This window comes from Orycteropus afer, unplaced genomic scaffold, assembly GCF_000298275.1.
Source record: "Orycteropus afer afer isolate SDZICR_OR568_19922 unplaced genomic scaffold, OryAfe1.0 scaffold00075, whole genome shotgun sequence".
NCBI classification, from domain to species: Eukaryota; Metazoa; Chordata; class Mammalia; order Tubulidentata; family Orycteropodidae; genus Orycteropus; species Orycteropus afer.
In genome coordinates, this window is record NW_006921662.1 from 8,150,515 (window position 1) to 8,171,786 (window position 21,272).

Genomic DNA, 21,272 nt, shown 5'->3' on the forward strand with positions numbered 1-21,272 from the left:
CTCAGTCTGCCTTATCTGAGCCTTGGAGGGTCTGGGTAAAAGATGAGTCCAGAATGAGAGGAAGCATTTCTCCTGCTTCTCAAGGTGCCAGCAAAAAGCCATGGTGAAGGGAGACTGATCCACAGCAGTCCTCCACCATCACACTTAGACATCACAGCCCACCACTACATACGACACAGGAGCTGGGTGGGGTTCCCAGGAGTGGGCGATGCCACTGGGGTGTGGTTGTGGAGGTGCTGGGAGATGCAGTTCCATGGGGCTCCTTACCTCCCCACCACACCCACTCCCTGTGGGCTGCCCACCCTTGCTGAGACTTGGCAGGGATTCAGCTGCTCCTTTTCCCAGCACAGGGAGCAAAGCCCAAGCCTCAGTCTTAATCAGCATGATCACATTGTGCTGGGTTTGGGCCAGGACAAGTATTTGGGCTTTTCATCAGGTGTCAGAGATGACGTCCAGGAGTGTCATTTACTGAGAACAAGGGAGCTCCTTGTGTGTTTCCATTTAAAGTTACCCACTATTCGGGAACGCTTGGGTTGCCCTCCACCTTGCCACCTGCACTTTCCTTCCCCTGGGAAGTGAGGAGGGTGTGGCTACTGTCCTAGCATTGGAGACTGATGGCATATTTGGCATGTAATCTGCAAGATACATATTCCAGGTCCAAATGCTCAGAAAACTGCCCAACTCCTCTTCCCTCTACCTTGTTATTGTCTGCTTATGCCTCCCCCAACATCCACATACCAGTTCCCTCTGGAGTAGGTAGGTTTGACCCAGTTTGGGGGAGACAGTTATGCCTGCCTGCATGCACAGCTGGGTGTGTGGGTGGAGGAGACAAGCGTGTGCCATTGCCAGGGTTAACAGTTTGTGGTTTCTGAGTTTTGGATGCCATTTCTGACTGGTAGCTTGATATCCAGTCTTCCTGGGAGCTCAAGCCATCGGTGGTTTCCTGTTTTCTAAAACTCTTCCTGCAGAGATGAAAGGGGACCTGACCAAGGCTGGCCCCTTCCCAGCCTGGTGTGGATAGATCTGGTATGGAGGGGAATTACCCAGTTGCCTCACCACCTCCCCTTAAGCACACACATATACACTCACTCATGAGGTGGGCAGGCAGGCTCTGGGCTGCTGGACTTGGTCTTGGCTCATCCTGGGAAAGGTGAGCCCCAAGCCAGCACCTGTGTGGAGACATTTTTTTAGGCTCGACGTTCATCCTCTAGTCTAGAACAAGTCAGAGCAGGCTAGTCCCACCAGCCTGCAAGCTCCTGGGAAAGTCAGACCGTTCCATACCAGAGCTCATTCCCACTGAGTCTCCAGCTTTGCAGATGCTTTCTTCCCAGGGAGGCTGCCTCTTAGTTGGGTTCACATGAAGCCCTGTGGGCATCTCAGTGTCCGTTGTGTATTGTGCTGTTGGACTAGTCCTCTGTCCACCTTTTCCCCCTCTAAGCCTGACAATAAAGCCCATGGAAGCCCTTATTGGGCCCCATCGTCCAGGCCTCCATCTGCTCCCACGTGTCCAGGTATACCCAGAGCAGAGAGTTCTGGTAACAGAAAGTAACATTAGGGTTCCTTTCCCTCTGGCTTTTGAGGTCTTGTCACCATTTGCTTCTTACCCTGGCAGAGGGGAGACAAGTTGAGGGATATAACAAAGTAACAGTGGAAAGCAGCCCCTGGGTGGTAAGAACAGTTAACATGCTTGGCTGCTAACCAAAAGTTTGGAGGTTCAAGTCCACCCAGAGACACCTGAGAAGAAAGTTTTGGTGATCTACTTCTGGAAAATCAGTCATTGAAAACCCTATGGGACACAGTTCTACTCTGACACACAGGGGGTTGCCGTGCATCAGAGCCAAATCAGTGTCAACTGGTTTCAACAGTGGAAAACAGACTTCAGTCAGACTAGGAGGAGTGCACTGAGTGCAGGTGGCTGGGAGGGATCGCTGTGTTGGAAGCAGCTGGTATCTGGGAAGAGCACAGATGAGGGCTTGGAGACATTAGCTCAAGTCCTGGTCACCCTCCCTGAGTGACTGTTGGAAGGCCCATCTCCTTTGTGGACTGCAAATTCCCTTCCTTGACTATGCTGGTATGGGACCAGATCAGTGACTGTCAAACTTCTTTGACATAACCCACAGTAAGAAATACACTCGGCATTGCAGCTCATGTTGTTTCACAAGACATCACTCATGTTTACTACTTGCATTGTACTCTGATACTTTGTTTTACAGGAGATTTTATTATATTTTTTTAAAATGATGGTCACAATCCACTGAATTGATTTTATCATCCATAATGGGCCACAGCCTGCAGCCTGAAATTAATGTATCTGATGATAGCTAAGGTTTCTTCTGCTCCAAACATTCTGAGATTCTGGAACATTTCCAGTAGATGATGCAGAAGCAGGATTGTGGGGTTGGGGCAAGGGCACTATCTCCTGTGGCCAGCTGGACTCTGGGATTCCTGGTCAGCAAACTGAGCCTTTTTCCCTTTCCTTGCCCAGATCTACAATGGGACCCTCAAGCGGGAACCTGACAATAAGCGTTTCAGCTCCTACAGCCAGATGGAGAACTGGAGCCGGCACTATCCCCGGGGCAGCTGTGCCACCACCGGTGCAGGCAGCGACATCTGCTTCATGCAGAAAATCAAAGCAAGCCGCAGTGAGCCCGACCTCTACTGTGACCCGCGGGGTACCCTGCGCAAGGGCACACTGAGCAACAAGGGCCACAAGACCACTCAGAACCGCTACAGCTTCTACAGCACCTGCAGTGGCCAGAAGGTGATCAAGAAGTGCCCCGGGCACCCACCTTCCTGCACCTCCAAGCAAGATCCGGTGTACATCCCGCCCATCTCCTGCAACAAGGACCTGTCCTTTGGCCACTCAAGGGCCAGCTCCAAGTGAGTGCTTCTCGGTGGAGGTGGGGGGCCAGGGGGTGTCAGGTAGGAGGCAAACCTTGCAACTCTACAAGGGGGCTCCCAGGAGACCATGGCTGAGACACAGACTCTGCCCTCGAGGAGTTAATAATTCCTGCCCTTGGGGAGTCCCTAGCTTGATGCATCCCTGGCCTCAGGAGGCTCTTAATGTGAAGGATGAGACAAACCCAAACACTGAAACAAATATGTTGCATATGTGGGTTTAAAGGATCACAGGTTATGAATACCAGACTCACTGCCATTGAGTTGATTCTGACTCATAGTGACTTCCTTTGGGTTTCTGGGGTGGTAAATCTTTATGGAAGTAGATTACCCAATCTTCCTCTATAGAGTGGCTGGTGGGTTTGAACTGCCAACCTTCTGATTGCAGTCAAATGCCTTAGGCACTATGCCAGGTTATGAGTTTATCTAGGCCAGTGGTTCTCCAACCGTGTTCCCTGAACCACCAGCCACAACATTACCTGAGAACTTATTAGAAATGCTAATTAGTGAGCTCCACCCAGACCTACTGACTCAGAAACACTGGGAGAGGGGCCCAGGAATCTGTGTTTTAACAAGCCCTCCAACTGATGGTGATTCACACTAAATTTGGAAAACCTCTGATCTTGGGCATTCATATTCTGAAAGAACAAAGGACTGTGCTTTGGTGTGGAAGATGGGAGAGGAGGGCACACTCCACGCAGGTGGCTTAGAGCCAGGATGTTATGAGGGACAGTGGGCCTGTCTTCAGGGCTCAGAAACTCATACTGAACCCATTGCTGTCAAGTCAATTCCAACATATAGCGACCCTGTAAGAAGCAGACTGCCATATCTTTCTCCCATGGAGCAGCCGATGATTTCAAACCACTGACCTTTTGGTTAGCAGAAGAGCACTTTAACCACTGCACCACTAGAGTGTCTTAAGAGACCCATAGACTTTATCACCATCTAGTGATCATTGCTATTCATTAATTTGACAAGTATTTATTGAGCATCTACTATGTGCCAGGCTCTATGGTAAGTACCAGGGATACCAGCCACTAACTGGACAGACCAGAGCAGCCCTGAAGCAACAAAAACTGCCCCAGGAACTTTGCATACTCAACCTCTTAATCTTCCAACCCCTTGGGGGCAGGTTCTAGTATTCCTGAGGAGGAATCTGAGGCACAGAGACGTTCAGTAGTTTTCCTGAGCTCACACAGCTGACATCACATTCTGTACTCTTCCCTACTGGCACCACACTGTCCTGAAAACAAGAAGAACCCCATTAGAAAGCTGGACCTCTCCTGACTATTTGAGGCCATAAGGTATATTAGGATGATTTGGAAAAAGACTAAAATCTCCCATCCTTTGAGACTGATCAGGACAGTGTATGGCCCTCACTCATTGCCCCCACACCAGGCTCTGAAGTGTAGGTAAGACCTCTCATGGAGGGATGGGTGACTGGCCATTTAGAAGTGTCTTATGACTAAGGCATATTTGATTGCTAACCAGAAGGCTGGCAGTTCAAACCCACCAGCCACTCCTCGGAAGGAAGATGGGTAATCTACTTCTGTAGTGATACTGCCTCGGAAACCCAAGGAGGGGTCACTATGAGTCGGATCCGACTCGACAGCAGCGACTTTGGTTTTTCATGACTAATGAATGCAAATAACAACAAACAACAACAATGAATGCAAGGTGATGTTCTCTCAGTGTAGGGCAAACCAAAACCAAATGCACTGCCATGAAGTCAGATCTGACTCATAGCGACCCCTCCTTGGGTTTGCTAAAAACTCAAGACCAAGAAGCTCTGCCCTGGGGTGATTTTTCTAGATTGTGGTTGGCTTACCAAAGCTAAAAACCATGAATATTTGTTGAGCATCTACTATGTCAAGACGTTAGGCTAGTACAGATGAGGAGAGAGCTTTTGCTATAAATGCTGGGAGGACACTGGGCAAGGAAGACTGGGTGCCACCTAAGGGTCTCCCCTCCACCCTCAGAGAACCTTCAATCTCTATTGGAAACCAAGACACAGAAGTGTGAAAAGGCAGCTTGTGTAAATAAGCACTGTGGGGGGCAGAGAGGATCAGAGAAGAGAGTTTCCCTTCCATGGGACATCTTCACAGAGGAAGTGGGACTGCAACAAGGCCTTACAGCACGAGTAGGGTCACATGAATAAGGAGGAGAAGGGAATACATTCTAGACACAGGCACACCTGAAACCTGATCAGGGTACAGTGAAAAGGACAGGCTTGCTGGCATGAACTCTTGTTGGGGGCTGGGGAGTATGTGAGAGGACACAGGGAAACCAGAGTACTAAGTTAAAATGTATGAAATTTCTGGTTATGTGGTTTGAAAAATGTTGACTATCAGCCATTTCATATGGTTCAAACTATTACATGTCCTTGAGTATCTGTCTAAGTAGTTTGAACTTGAACTTGCAGTATAGGAAAGTCACTGATTTCTGAGCTGGGGAACAGCACAAAATGACCAGAGTTCTAGGACTCCAAGTCTGGTAAAAGGGCATAAAATGTATAGGAGAGCTTGGGAAAGAGAGCCAGTTAGAGGATTGTTGCTGCAGTGCCCACAAGATTGATCACAGTCAGTGGGAAGGTGATAGTTGTGAAAATTGGAAGAAAGGAATGGATGTGAGAATTTTTGTCAAAGAAGAATCAGACTTGAGGGTAGATGGGTGGGTGGGTCAACGGATTGATGGATGCATGGATAGATGAATAGGTGGATGGGTGGGCGGTGGATAAGTGGATGGATAGACGAATGGATGGATGATTGAATGGATGGACAGATAGGCTCATACCCATTGTCTTCCATTTCCCAATACCAAGCATAAATAGGAGAGGTGATAGTGTGGGTGGAGAGCTTCCTCTCAGTGAATAGCACAGAGTTTTTTTCTCAGTGCAAAGGTAACTCACCTGCTTTGGTATTAACCCATGACCAGGACCTCATCACAGCCAGACTTTTCCCTCCTCTGAAGGAGTTGTTCCATGGGGTTGTTCTCCAAGTGAGCCTGAGACTGCCTTGCTCTAGCTCTTAGAAGGACAGATGAGACTGTGGCACTTATGTGTGCAAGGGGGAATTCTGAGCCTCATGTCATGGATCCCAGCCTACCCTGTGGAACCTACCTCTACTGCCCTGTTCTTCACAGGATCTGCAGTGAGGACATTGAGTGCAGTGGGCTGACCATCCCCAAGGCTGTGCAGTACCTGAGCTCCCAAGATGAGAAGTACCAGGCCATTGGGGCCTATTACATCCAGCATACCTGCTTCCAGGATGAATCTGCTAAACAACAGGTAACTGGCTGCCACCCTCCTCCCTAGTAGGCCTGGGCAGAGTCTGATGGTGTCAGCCCGACTCTGAATTTAGAGATGGATGGGAGCATTTGCAGTTGGCACCTTCTCACCCTGCACAGCTGCCTGGAGCAAGGAATGTACTTGGCATTGCCCAAGATCAAAGCTGGGCATCTTAACCCTCCATGCAGAGCAAAGCCCCCTGGTTGTGTGGATATTGCCCCACAGATATGGAGCCAGGTGTGTTTTCTCCGTTGAATATGGAAAAGACACTTCAGTGATAGCCACAAATTCAATAATCAAAAACCCAATGCCATTGAATTGATTCTGACTCATAGCAACCTTATAGGACAGAGTAGAACTTCCCCCCTAGGATTTCCAAGGCTGTAAATCTTTATGGAAACAGACTGCCTCATTATGTCTCTCACAGAGCAGCTGGTGGTTTGAACCACCAACCTTCTTTCTGATTAGTAGCCAAATGACTTAACCACAGTGCCACCAGAGAAACCACCTTTCTCAAACTCCACTAAAGAACATGGCTTTCTGCTCCTTTCTCTCTCTCTCTCATCATATCAGGACTCCTCTCATCAAGCATCTCTGGTATAAACATGGCTTTTCTGTGCCTCTCACATTTGACTGGCAGGGAGATACCCACAGGGGTCTGCCATTCAGTCCAAGGCCATACTGTCATAAATGTATTTCCTAGAGAGCCCAAGACTAGAACCATTAGGAGAAAGAGTTTCTTGGGAGGGTCACCCTTATGTCTGTGTTTTGCTTTAGGAGTTTTAATGAGTATTTGTGTTCATTTTCTCATTTGATCCTCACAACATACTCCAGAAGAGAAAAACAGGGTTCAGGATAGAAAATCACTTTCTGATGCACCCCTGCCCCCAGCTAAGATGTGAGGGAGCGGTGATCTGAACCCATGTCTTTTGGCTTCTGGTCAGAGTCAATTACCCTACTTCATACTGCTTTTTAATTTTTTTCATAACTTTGCCCCCTTTATGCTCTACGATCATGAATATATTTGCAACATAAGTAGCTATATATGTAGAAACATCCTTTGTCAAACTTACATATATTCATGGGTGTGTTCTCATTTGCCTTCCCACACTTGTTCAGCTTGTGTGTCTATCCACATATCCACTCATAGATTATTGCTGTTACTGTTGTTGCAGGATTGTGTGTGTAATAATACTTATCTCTGTTGCCTTCAACTCTTGTGCTTCCCCCAGTTCACACTGCTTATTGATTTTTGTTGACTTGGATGTTTCTAAACTGAAAGACGATATTTTTGGTCTGACAAAAAAATCCAGTTTGAGTAGAGGATTATTAGATTCACCTTACCTCCCTTAACTGGACAACATGGCGACCTTGTTCTGGCAGGTCTATCAGTTGGGGGGCATCTGCAAGCTGGTGGACCTCCTCCGCAGCCCCAATCAGAATGTCCAGCAGGCCGCGGCCGGGGCCCTGCGCAACCTGGTATTCAGAAGCAACACCAACAAGCTGGAGACCCGTAGGCAGAATGGGATTCGTGAGGCTGTCAACCTCCTGAGGAGAACCGGGAGCACCGAGATCCAGAAACAACTGACTGGTAGGGAGACCTAGCCATGGAGAGACAGGGAGGGGAGCTGCACAGGATGCTGGTTGTGGCCCCAAGCTGGGTGCAGGGCAGTCTTTAGGGCTAGGCAAAGGCACAGCTGTGCAGATTTGAGCTCAAGGTAATATCCTGGGATGTTAATGGCACTGGCTTTGGCCAGGTTAGTTGTGTCAGGTGGTGACTCTGGGAAGTGTGCATACCCACAGGAGTCAAGGTCTTATTGAGGATAGAGCGCAAGAAGAGGAGAACTAATGTCCAGGCAGAGCCCATATTCAGCAGGCTTTGGGATTTGCAGGTGATGGGAAGAAACTAAGGAGGATAGGGGCAAGAGGTAACAGGTCTTGAGCACCTACCCTGTGTCTAAAAAACCAGGCTAAATAAATGGAGTAGGGGGCACAAGAGATAGGAGTCAGCATGAGAGACTGGAATTGCACTGGGAAGATGAGACCATGTACAGAATAACAATTGATAAGTAACTCCTAGAATGACTTCAGGTAGAAAATAAAGAACATTGGAAGATTCTGAGTGCTACAATTTATAGTAAAATCATCCATCAAATGTCTTTTGATCACTTTCTAAGTCATAATTTTGACCTCAGTAGAACACTCTAAGGAGCTCTTGTGGTGTGGTGGTTATTGCATTTGGCTGCTAACCAAAAGGTCAGTGGTTTGAACTCACCAGCCGCTCCTCAGAAGAAAGACAAGGCAGTCTGCTTCCATAAAGAATTACAGCCTTGGAAACCCAATGGGGGTAGCTATGAGTCTGAATTGACTCAATGGCAGTGAGTTTGGAATTTAAGTTTGGAGCACTCTCAGATGTTCCCTACCCTTAAAGAGCCTATGTACCACCTGACTGGGATGTTGAGAAATAGACTCATGAAACAGTAGGGCAACAGATTTGGTAGGCCAGGCCTACCTGGAAGGTGACATATCAGTAGGGCCCAGGCTGGAGGTGGTACTATACTCCCTGGGGTCTTCCTGAAGCCACATTCATCTGATTAACTGTCCCCAACCCCCAGGGCTGCTTTGGAACCTGTCTTCCACCGATGAACTGAAGCAGGAGCTCATTGCTGATGCCCTGCCAGTTTTGGCTGACCGTGTCATCATCCCCTTCTCTGGCTGGTGTGACGGCAACAGTAACATGTCCCGGGAGGTGGTGGATCCTGAGGTCTTCTTCAATGCCACGGGCTGCTTGAGGTGAGAAAAGAGGACAAATGGGGTCATCCTTCTCCAGCCTTGGCCCTTCCCCAGGCAGCCCCCTCACAGTCAACACGCAGCCAGGATAGAGAACATAACCTATAACCTGGTGCAGGCTCCCAGACACAGGGATTCCAGGCATTCCTCTGGTGGCGTAGCCCCTAAGGCATTTGACTGCTAACCAGAAGGCTGGCGATTCAAACCCACCAGCCACTCCTTGGAAGGACAATCTACTTCTGATAGAGTCATCACCTTGGAAACCCAAGGAGGGGTCGCTATGAGTTGAATTGACTGGAAAGCAGTGAGTTTTTGGTAGACCCGGGGATGGCCTTTGGAGGGAACACAGCTGAAATTACTCAGTAATCTAATAGTAAAGATGCCTGGATCTGCATATTTATACTGGTTCAGCCATTTCCCCTTCTCCCACCCCTGAAAAAATGCATTTCCTGTACTATCTTGAAGAGCATTCTTTTAGACAAAAGTCTCCTGATTGGCTGCTAATGAGTCACTTCCCTGTTATGGTGCTAAATCCATTTGCCATGTTGGTTGGCATGAAGATGGCCCTTCTTTGCCCAGAATTTCCTGAGTTCCACAGCAGGGTGTGGCAAGTCCCTGGGGGGCTGTTGAAGGCGGGAATCTTTCTGTGCTCATTCTAGTAGCACAGGGGTGGGATAAGTGCGGTAGAGGAGGGTAGAAGGGATCAGTGGAGCAGGGCCCCTTTAGGATCTCTAGTGGGCCTTGTCATCCCGAACTCCTAAGAACCCCAGAGTAGGGTCTGCAGTTGGCACACGCTTCTGTCTCAACTGTGCTTCTCCCTGAAGCCTCTGCCAGCCTTCAGCGGCAGCCTCCAGGGAACAGGGAGACTGGGAGATGAAAAGCCTGTGTAATTAAGGACTTTATGGGGCTGCAGGGTTGCTGGGGGTGGGGGATGGGGTGGAGAACAGCAGCCACACCCCACCTGTACCAGGTAGATGGGCCCAGATTTCTTGGGAGAAAGCCTACTGCCAGGAGCAGAATACAGCTTTGGTAGAAGGCCCATCTGGTCCCCAGCCCAGCCCCACCTTAGCTCTATTCCCCATCCAACACCTGGCCTCAGCACCCACAGGGCTTCTTCCTGCCTCACCGAGCCAGACAGGAGCTTCCAGCCATGCTAACAAATGCCCATTAGTGGCAGATGTGTGCCTTGAGCACCAGCTTCAGCAGAGGCACTGGCAATCATAAAGCTACAAGCTGGGGATTGAGTGGCCAGAACCAGTAACCAGCTGCCATCAAGTCAATTCTGACTCATGGTGACCTCACATGTGTCAGAGTAAAACCATGCTCTCCAGTGGGTTTTCAGTGGTTGATTTTTCAGAAGTAGATTGTCAGGTGTTTCTTCCAAGACACCTCTGGGTAGACTTGCACCTCCAACTTCCCTGTTAGCAGCAAATGCATTAACTGTTTGCACCACCCAAGAACCACCCAGAAAGAAAAACAGAAAAGATCTGGGTTCAAATAGGACCCTAGCTCAGCCTTCCCCATTACCAGGAAAAATTAAGCTAACTGATTTTTCTTTCCTTTCATCTTCCAAATTTCTTCTTTCCCCTTTGCATCCTTTTCTCCCTTTCCTCTCCTTCTCCTCCCTTCCTCCTCCTACCACAACCTCCACCCCATCCTCTCTGTGATCTGCTCTCTTCCCTTTCTGCACCCCCAACTCTCTCCTCTCCCCACCCTCTCTGCTGTCTCCCCATTCTTCCCCACATCTTCCCTCCTTGCTCTCTCCTGAAGGAACCTGAGCTCAGCAGACATAGGCCGCCAGACCATGCGTAACTACTCGGGCCTCATTGATTCCCTCATGGCCTATGTCCAGAACTGTGTGGCGGCCAGCCGCTGTGATGACAAGGTGAGACAGTGGACCCTTGGTGGCACCCAGCAACCCCAGCTGCAGGGTCAGCACCAGCCCCAGCCCTCCTCTTCATCTAAGTTCCAAGGTCCAAGGCTTGCCTCCAAATAGTGAGGGAAGCTCCTTGGACTCCAGACCCTGACATTTTCTCTCCCAGACTCCACGAGTCAGGTCTGGGTAACTTTGAAGTATGGCCAGGTGCCAGGACAGGAGCACAAAAACTGGGACAGAGTGGAGGAGGTGTCTGAATATGGGTTCTCTGATCCTTCCTGATGGCACCACAGTGGTGGTCAGCACTGCAGGCTCTGCAGCCAGTCTGCCCAGTGACAGTCCTCTCCCCTTCACCTAGAAGCTGAGCAGCTTACTCTCTGTCCCTCAGCTTACTCTTCCCTCAGATGGAGGTGATCATACTTACATGTGCCTTAAGAGTTGTTGGAAGGGTTGGATTAGTTAACACACCCTTAGCAGAACACATAGTGGAGTGTCTAGCACAAAGCAATTTCTCAGTGAAGGTCTGCTGCTGGTACTAGTGGTGCTGAGCCCTGGAGAATCCACACTAGTGCTCAAAGGTGGCCTCCATGTCCTCCCCAAGATAAGATGGCTTCTACTGCTGCTCTCTTCCCACCACCTATCAAAAGAGCCATGAGGGTGACTGTGCCCCCTTTGGAGCTTTGAACACACTGGCACAAACAAATTGATAGAAAGAGCATGGAGTGAACAGAAGCTAGAAGCTGAGATATTTCCACCAAGGCAGGGCAGTGACCAAGAGTGAGACTTTTAGGAATGGAAGGAGTGAGGTCCAGAGACCCCCACATCCCATAGAAGTGGCTGGGCATCACCAGTGCATGAGTTCTGAGCACAGTGTTCCTGTAGAGGAATTTTATCCCTTGGTTCCTCCACTAGGAGCAACAAAGTGGCCTCGGGAAAGAGCTCTATCACTTAGCTGCTCAGTGTGGCCCCAGTGTGCAGCGGTCTTTTCTGCTGTGTGGAGCATCTGGTATGACTGAGTAACCTCAGGCCCTGGAAGTCAAATTCCCTCAAAATTCAGCAGTGGCCAAACCTCCTGAGAAGGATAAATCTGCTGCCCTCCAAACCCCAGCCTGTGAGGTTGACCAAAGGAAAATGGCGGATCTGCAACCACCTGTCCTTGTGAATTACTGAGTCCCAGTTCTCTTTGTTCGTGTGGACTTGGGATGGGCTAGCATCTTTGATATTGACAGTCAAGGACTGGCTGTGAAAAGAGGGAATGGTAGGGGCATTGGGGTCTATATGGCTTCTGAACCAGAAGCTACTGGAGCTGCTGAAGGAGTTTGTGCCAAGAAGGAAGGCAAGTCCTTTAGTGCCTTAGTCGGCCCATCAGAACATGATCTGTAGCAATAGTAACAGAAGCCACTGTCTGTTGAGTCTTTATATGTGCTATGTGACCCAAGACAAGTACTTTCCGTATGTAATCCTCCCAATAGCCCAATGAAGTAGGTGGTTTAGTCCCATTTGACAGCTGAGTAAATTGAAGCCCAGAATGGTGAAGCAAGTCACCTTTCAAGGACACATAGCCAGGAAATAATAGAGCCAAGATTAAAACCCAAGTCCCACTGGGAAGGTGTGGTGGGTGCCTTGTGCTCACCTCCTCCCTGAGCAACCTGAGGTGGCTGCCCTTCTCATGGTAGTTCGAGGGAGGGAGCCCAGAGCCCCTCTAGAGCTGGGCAGAGGCTCAGGCACTATGCTTCTGCTCATCCCCAGTCCGTGGAGAACTGTATGTGTATCCTGCACAACCTTTCCTACCGCCTGGATGCAGAGGTGCCCACCCGCTACCGCCAGCTAGAGTACAATGCCCGCAATGCCTACACAGAGAAGTCCTCCACTGGCTGCTTCAGCAACAAGAGCGACAAGATGATGGTGAGTGCTATCCTTCCGCACAGCCAAGGCCGGGCCCCACCAAGCACCCCACCAGGCCCTTTACTCTCTGCCCTCTTGGAGCCTGAAGGCAGCCATAGGGTACAGGCCTGCCCCAAAGCCTTGGCTCAGGATCATCTGCACTTCAGGGAGCTGGGTAGAAGGCATGTCCATCTTACACATAGAAGGGATCTATGTTCTTGAAATCGTAGGAGCACAGACCACACCCGAGATCAAAAGCATCAGCCTTGTGTTGGAAGGCCTCAGTCTCCCTTACTGTATAATGGGTAAAGCCTTCCTCTGTCTTCTCCCTCACATTTAAGGATTTAGGGAGAGCCAGAACTGTAACCCCTCTCTAGCCATGGTTCCTATGGCCTGCTTTCCAGATGACACCTGAGCCCTTCCAGGATTCCCCAGAGGTAGAAGGGTGCTATGGAGGGAGGATCAGACTTCCTCTACTGGGGGCAGCATGCTGGGCACCCCTGTTGGCCCAGATAGGATCAAGCTCAGAACCTGACTTTGGGAAGGAAAGATGCATCATGGCGTGAGACTCCAAAGCAGCCTCTTCTAGCTGGAAGGTTTGGACAGAGGCTGCCCTGGACCACACTTCCTGAAATATCCTCTTTGCCACCCTTGGACACAGTCCCAAGGACCATGGCCTTGTTCCATGGAGCTGCTGCAGTGTACAGAGGACAGGGGGTGCAGCAGGGTAGTTCCTAGGCTCCCTGCCTCGGTGACCATTCTTCACCCAGGAGGCTCTTCCCTAGTCCCTCCCATCCAGGAACCATGACCCTGTGGTTGGAGAGGGGGAGGCAGAATACTTGGGCTAGGCCCTCCTCTCACTGGGCTCCCCATTGACATGCTCTTTGTCCCCAGAACAACAACTATGACTGCCCCCTTCCTGAGGAAGAGACCAACCCCAAGGGGAGCAGCTGGCTATACCACTCAGATGCCATCCGCACCTACCTGAATCTCATGGGCAAGAGCAAGAAGGACGCCACCCTGGAGGCCTGTGCTGGTGCCCTACAGAACCTGACTGCCAGCAAGGGGCTGGTAGGAGGGGCCTCTTCTTCCCCCTGTGGCTTTCCCCACTTCTGCAGTCACAGGCAGGGCTCTGCTTCCATGAGCCTATCCCCTATCAGAGTTGTAGCAAATGCATACGGGCTTCATTCTGCAAACGTGTAGAGCACCTGTTACATGTGAGGCTCTGCACTAGGGACTGGGGAAACAGTGATGGAGCAAACATATCTCTGCCCTTTAGGAATTCATGGGATGTGCAGTGGGAGGACCCACTCCTGTGGATTGTCTGTGCCCACAGAATTCCCTTTGCCTCGTAGTTCCTGCTAGAGTATAATGTCCACAAAGCCCATGGCCTTCCTGGGCTCTGAGCCTGGAGTCGGAGACAGGGGTGAAAAGTGTGTGTCAGGGGGAATGTCTCAGTTTCCTAGTGCTGCTGTAACAGAAACACCACAAGTGGTGGCTTTAAAAAACAGAAATGAATCTTCTCACAGTCCAGGAGGCTCGAAGTCAGAATTCAGGGTGTGGCTCTAGGGTAAGGTTCTTCTTTGTCTAATTCAGCTTCTAGTAGCTGCTGACAATCCTTGGCATTGCTGGGCTTATAGATGCATCTGTCTCTCTAGATAGAACGTCTTCCCCCTTGGTCTGCATGTATCTGTGTCTAATCTCCCTTTTTATAACTCAGAAGTGATTAGGTTTAGGACTCACCCTACACTGATACAGCCTCACTAATGTAACAAAGAAATCCATATTTCCAAACAGGGTTATGTCCCCAGCTATAGAGGTTAGAATTCCAACACATATTCAATCTGTAACAGGAAGCCTCCCATTTGTTGAACTCATTGGGATGAAAGTAGAGGGTTTATGGTATAGGTAGGTCTAGAGGAAGATGTGGCAGAATCAGTATAGGTTTTGAGGTCAAGTACAGTTTGGAGGGCATGATGATATGGGGTGGAGCCTTAGGAAAGCCGTTTGCAATCCAAGAAAGTGTTATATGGGAGCTGTTCTTTATCTTTACTTAGGACAAGAGGGAACTGGGCAACACCAGAATAAGGGTGAATGAAGAGTAAAGAGGAACTTCCCTGACTGTGGGAGTAGGAGGCTAGTGGTCTTCCAAAGAAACCAAACGCCAAACTCACTGCCATTGTGTCAATTCGATTTATGGTGACCCCTCCTTGGGTTTCCAAGGTGGTATCTCTATGGAAGTAGATTGCCCAATCTTCCTTCCGAGGAGTGGCTGGTGGGTTTGAACCACCATCCTTCTGGCTAACAGTCAAATGTCTTACTTACTATACCACCAGAGTTCTGTCTTAGATAACTCCAAATCAGCAGGGACCAGATTAGGCCCAGAGTGGCTTTGTTGCTTGCTTGGAGATCCAGATGAACTGACCTACCTCCAGGCAACACTGGATTATATCTCCCTCTAGGCCAAGACCCTCTCTGATCCATCCTTGTCTTGGTCAAGTGTTCAATACACATATATGGAATTCTACTGAAGCAGGGAAGTTGGAAGGGGTCCCTGGGTGGCACAGTTAAGCACATAACTATTGGCTAAAAGTTTAGCAGAATATCTGTGTGAATACACCTAGGGGTGCCTCAGAAGATAGACCTAGAGGTCTATCTTCTGAGAGGTCACAGCCTTGAAAACACTACGGAGTAGTTCTACACATGGGTTGTCAAGTAGAAATTGACTCAATGGCAACTAACAACAAGTGAGAAGAAGATGGTCAGATCTTCTGTAATTGACAAATGTTTTCAAGCACATGGTTTCACGTGAGCACACTGCTGGGAGAGAGAAGTAAGGGAGATGGAGCTGAGACAGAAGAGTGAGGAGTGAGCACACCTGAAAGTTGTTTCTGGGTCACGCACAAGTGAGCGAACTGAGGCTTCTGTCTTACCACCATCTGGCCTCCAGCCTCCCCCAGGGAGTGGAGATCAGGATCAGGAAAGGGGGAGGTGTGTTTTAGCCTGGTGTTCTGTGGTTTTCCCTGTGTGAGCAAATTGTTGTCTGTCTCTGCTAATGCTTCCAACACAGAAGAGAAATAGTTCCAGAATATCTTTGTTAGGGATTATCTGCCCCTTTTAGGCCCTTCCTGGTGCCTGGGAAGCCACAGGCAAGATTCTCAGTCTCCTTCCTTCTTAGATGTCCAGTGGCATGAGCCAGATGATTGGGCTGAAGGAGAAGGGCTTGCCACAGATTGCCCGTCTCCTGCAATCTGGCAACTCTGATGTGGTGCGGTCTGGAGCCTCCCTGCTGAGCAACATGTCCCGCCACCCAGTGCTACACAGGGTGATGGGTAAGTGCCACCTCCACGGTCATCAAGACCACCCATTTCCTGCCTATCTAGGGGGGAGGAGCCCTGTTAGAACCCCTCAGCAGAACTTTCACTCTCCAGAACCTGCTAGTAAGTGTAGATCTCTAACTGTGCCCTAGGTGAGCATTCTAGGAGGGGAAGCTGGCTCTAGAGAGGCTTAGAGGTAGAAAGGGTTAGTAATCTTTGGGAAATCGGGAGCAGATTTGCAGAGTTTGACTTGAGTCTCAAGGCCCCGAGTTAGAGCTGACATTAGCCCTGGTGGGCTGCCTTGCTCAGAGCCTGGGTGAGGGCAGCAGAACCATGGACCCAAAGGGAACCCTATAGCCCTCTTTCCCTAGGTCATCCTGACACCATACCATCTACTCCTTTTTTCTCCCAGGGAACCAAGTATTCCCGGAGGTAATCAGACTCCTCACCAGCCATACTGGCAACACCAGCAACTCTGAAGACATCTTGTCATCTGCCTGCTACACCGTGAGGAACCTGATGGCGTCCCAGCCACAAATAGCCAAGCAGCACTTCTCCAGCAGCATGCTCAACAACGTCATCAACCTGTGCCGCAACAGGTAGCATACTCCCTCACCCTGCTCCATAGCCCTCCTCTCCCTGAAAAGCAGGCCAAAACGAAGAGCAAGAAATTGTACATAGTGGGGGGGGGGGGGTTGGGGGGGTTGGGGGGAGTGGTTTCTGCGAGGCTTGAATGAAAGAGAAGTTCAGGAAGTGCAGTGGAGCTAAGGGTCCAATATCTCAGGGCTGCACAGAAGGGATGGAGACAGCTCAGTTTGTGGCTGGGGCATAGCATGGGGCACTGGATCCTCAGAAGGCCAGCAAGAGGCATGAAACTGTAGACCCAACTGAATGAGAGCATTGTTCTGCTCCATGGGGCTCTATCCTCCCAGAGCAATGGCTGGGGACAGGAGTGGGAAAGTACTTACCTCCAGTAACCCCCCAGGAGAATCCTGAGTGCCTCTAGGTAGGCAGGGGTGTGAGGCTGTACCCAGTGTGTAGACTGACTAAAGATCACCATGACCCAATAGAAATCCCCTCTCATGCACTTCTGGGGTCTCCAACATCTCCAAGACCTGGTAGTGAGGGTGGGAGTGTGGACAGTGCTCCATCTCACGCCCCACCAATGAACTTCCCACCCTCCAGTGCCTCCTCCAAGGCTGCAGAAGCTGCCCGACTCCTCTTGTCTGACATGTGGTCCAGCAAGGAACTGCAGGCTCTCCTCAGACAGGTAAGAGCCCATACCACCCATTCCATCCTGCTGGACTATTTCTGCACTTCCCCTGCACTGAAGGAAGGCCCAGAGGATCAGAAAGGAGAGGAAGACCAGCTGGTGAAACCGAGAGATGGAAAAACAAATGTTCATAACAATGAATGTGGCCAAAGTTCTGTGCAAATCTCTAGGTGTTGGGATCTAAGAGGGATGCTCAGCACAGAGTGCTGACAGAATCAAGGAAATGTGTGGGCGGCCTGGGGGTTAGTCCTGTAGAAGCAAACTGAAAAGCAGTGTTGATAAAGGCACACCATTCATTCGGGAGCATGATGTAGGCACTGGCTGGGAAGGTAGGTTTAGGGTGAATTACAAAACTCACCCCTTTGATTTCATAAAAAGCTTGGACTTTTGCCTTTGGCACTGGTGAGGCATTGGAGCCTTTGAGTTGAGGGTTTCATGATCAAAGCAACAACCTAGACAGACTAATTCCACCTCAGTGTGCAAGGCAGAGCAGACTGGGAGATCCCAGGGGCTGCTGCATTTGTCCAGGTGATGTTTGGCTCCTATCTGTTCACAACACCCCCAACCTCACCAGTCACAAAGTCGTCTATCAGATCTTGTTTATAAAATCTCTTCCCATGGTCCTTCTTTCCCATTCCCAGAGCAGTCATTCTTTGAACTGAGAGGTAGGCACCTGTAAGGATGGGAATAAAGGGCGGGAGGCGAAAGAAATGGAATAGTAGGACTGACGATTGCTGGAGCATTGATCTTGGTGGCACTGTGGTTACATTAACAGGAACTGATAATGTTGGGGAAGGGTCAAGAACGCTTCTGAGGGGAAGAAAGAGAAGTTCCAATTTGGAGCATTTGATCTGAAAGAATTGGATAGAGTCCAGGCAGGATGTGACTCGGGGCCTTGGGAGCTGCCATACAGATTGGAGCATTGTGCAGATGAGGGAAGCCATGAGAGCAAGCAAGACCATCATGGGGCACATGCCCATGGAAAACTCTCGAGGGACAAGGGCAGAAACATGGAGAAGACCCTAACCTGGGTGCTGAGGAGGAGGAAGGACCAAGAAACAGGCGAAACTACAGAAGGCCAGGAGGGGGTTGAGAAGCTTTTGAGTAGAAAAAAAACTCTAAGGAAGGGTGGTCAGGGGTCTCCAGTGGTGCTGAGAGGGCAAGGAGAAGGGAAACCAGAGGAAGGGCTGAGCCTCTGAGAGCATGCTGGCAATGCTAGGGGAACACGTGGAGCCTGAGGCGAGAGGGAGGCAGTGGATGGGCAAGGGAGGAAGAGGGGGACTCGCCTCAGAGATAAAAGAATGGATAGAAAAGGACCTGTTCAAAGACGGAATAAGTCTGAGCATCTTTGTGAGAGGAGAGGGAATAGTCGGAGAAGGGGACAGTGAAGGGGATGGATGAAGGATGAGGAAGAGGAGAACTAGATGGGTCTTAGAGCAACAAGAGGGGCCTGGTCAGGTGGGGGAGGGGAGGGGAAGATGGCCCACCCTGAGACAGAAGGAAGGGCAGCTCTTCCTCCCAACACATCAAGGGAGACAGGGAGGCCCACAAGGCCACTGTGGTAAAAAAAAAAAAATGATTGAGAAACTGAGGCCACATAAATAAGTGGCCTTTGCTCTCCATTGACAATCCTGTGCTCTTTCCCTCAACACTACAGTGAGGGTGGGATTGTCCAAGAGAAGGCCAAGTAGGCGTGAGGCAGGTAAGGAGGATGGGGTTAGGGTCTCCTCAAGCTCTCTGGTGGTGGTCCAGAGGATTCAACTCCAAAATACAAGCAGAGAGCACGCCCAGCCTAAGACATGCATAGAGAAACCACTTACTGCATTGTGGATGTGAATTCCCTCCTGTGCAGTGCCTTTGGGAAAACCAGCTTCCTCATTCAACCTTCTCCCTCTACCTGTACTTGACAACAGCCTGAACATGCTCTAGGTCAGTGTTCCTGTCCCTAAAACGTCTTCCTATCCGTCATTCGTTGGGTTGTCACAAGCACAGGTGAGGCAGGCCTGCCTGGCTTATGTCCATTTTGCAGAATAGGGAGCCACAGTCCAAGAAGTTTGAGTGCAGTGATTCTGTGAGTTAGTGCAGGAGCTAGGATGAGGACCCAGTACTTCTCACTCCTGGACACATCCCACCAAATTCAGCCAAGCTCAACAGGAGAGAGCAAGCAAATCTGCAGGGAAGGAAAAATGGCATCATGCAATCCATGCCCATACAAGACAGGAATGGGGCTTTGAGCCTGTTGTTGTTTTGGATTCTCTGTGCTGTCTCCAAAAAGCTTTGATGCAGTGGTTGCTAACCAGAAGGTCAGCAGTTCGAACCCACCAGCCACTATGTGGGAGGAAGAAGAGGCAGTGTGCTTCTGTAAAGATTTACACCCTTAAAAACCCTATGGGGCAGTTCTACTCTGTCCTATAGGGTCACTATGAGTCCTAATTGACTCAATGGCAGTGGGTTTGTTGTTGTTGTTGCCTTCTCCCCTCATGTTCCCATGGCCTGGCAAGAGCCAGCTTGCCTCCCTGTGCCTCAGAGCTCAGGGCTAAGGCCAAGGGTGTCTTCTCATGGCACTTGGGCCCATTGGGGCTCATATTATGCTATTCTTAGTCACTCCAAAGCATTTTTTGAGCACCTGATGCATGCTAGGAAAAATAACAGGAGTAAGATGTCAACTCTATCAGCAAGAGTTCAGGATCCAGTTGGACTGGGGCAGAAGCCAGACAAGTGAACAGACCCTTCTAGCACAATGGCTTCCCACTTCCAGCACCAGACCCTGCTCTGATGTTTGAGAAAATGCTGAGCACAACCTCCCTGGCCAGAGCTTTTATCAGGATTAAAAAAAAAAAAAAAAAACTCACTGCCACCAAGTCGGATCCGACTCATAGCAACCCTTCCTTGGGTTTCCAAGGTGGTATCACTACAGAAATAGATTGCCCAATCTTCCTTCCAAGGAGTGAGTGGTGGGTTTGAACCACGAGCCTTCTGGTTAGCAGTCAAATGTCTTAGGCACTATGTCACCAGAGCTCCTTATTAGGATTAACAACTACACAAAAGATAGGGTCAGTCAGAGGGAAGAACAACCAATAGCTTCTCTAATCCGAATTTGATGGTTGTCTTATTTCAAGAATAATGAGTGCTAGCCTCAATCCTTATGCCTTGATGCAGCTGTCTGCAAATGAAAATTCAAACATGTTGATGGAAGTCCAAACATGTTTCACTAACCCTTGGATATCAACAGCCTTGAGTGTGGTTGCACATTTGACTAGACCAGTTTTAGCCCTGACACTCAGACATGGTGGTCAGAGAACATCCATGTCCAGAGGGCTCGGTAGAGTAGCCACAGACTATGGTTCACTCTTGAGGATGCTCTGAGACAGAAATTTTGGCCCTGCAGGAAGCTCCACTCTGTTTCATCCTAGAATAATGCATGCGCTTGATATTTCTCCCCTTGCAGCAAGGCTTCGATAGGAACATGCTGGGAACCTTAGGTGGGGCCAACAGCCTGAGGAACTTCACCTCCCGATTCTAAAGAGAGGCTGTCCAAGCAAGTTCAGCTTACAGGTAAGAATCAGCCCAGCCCCAGGGCAGGGGCACCTCTGGGACAACAGTAATGGCCTCAGTAGGTTTCAAAGAGAGAGGCCAGGCTTGTGCTCCCAAGAATGTAGGCAGTTCCTTTGTCCTGGGAGACACAAGGCTGCAAGGGTAGCTGTGTGGACTGCTTGACCAGAAGTCATGGACATTAGGGATGTGCAATGTCTTAGTAGCATCAGCAGGGCCAGAGGTGCATGCAGGGCTTCTGAGTACCACCATGTAGGTTGTGTGCTGCACAACCCAGGCAGTGTCACCCACATAGACCATGGTGTGAATGCCCTCCACCCCTGGAGTTATACAACATGTCATTCTGGGTTTGGGTGTCCTCAGTTCACATTCTTAGCCTTTTCAATCCACTTCGCA

At 49.8% G+C, this 21,272-nt stretch overlaps 1 protein-coding gene across 1 annotated transcript in view; it reads left to right on the plus strand.

Moving 5' to 3' along the window:
• PKP1 (plakophilin 1) overlaps positions 1-20,847 on the plus strand; it is a 50,256-nt gene extending 29,409 nt beyond the window's left edge. Inside the window, exons 3-13 of the mRNA XM_007941108.2 lie at positions 2,486-2,880; positions 6,040-6,184; positions 7,568-7,775; positions 8,800-8,977; positions 10,745-10,859; positions 12,600-12,755; positions 13,629-13,805; positions 15,913-16,066; positions 16,464-16,650; positions 17,237-17,321; positions 20,773-20,847. Coding sequence (XP_007939299.1) covers positions 2,486-2,880; positions 6,040-6,184; positions 7,568-7,775; positions 8,800-8,977; positions 10,745-10,859; positions 12,600-12,755; positions 13,629-13,805; positions 15,913-16,066; positions 16,464-16,650; positions 17,237-17,321; positions 20,773-20,847 — 1,875 coding nt within the window. The remainder of the gene's footprint in view (positions 1-2,485; positions 2,881-6,039; positions 6,185-7,567; positions 7,776-8,799; positions 8,978-10,744; positions 10,860-12,599; positions 12,756-13,628; positions 13,806-15,912; positions 16,067-16,463; positions 16,651-17,236; positions 17,322-20,772) is intronic.
• The last annotated feature ends 425 nt before the right edge of the window (positions 20,848-21,272 follow it).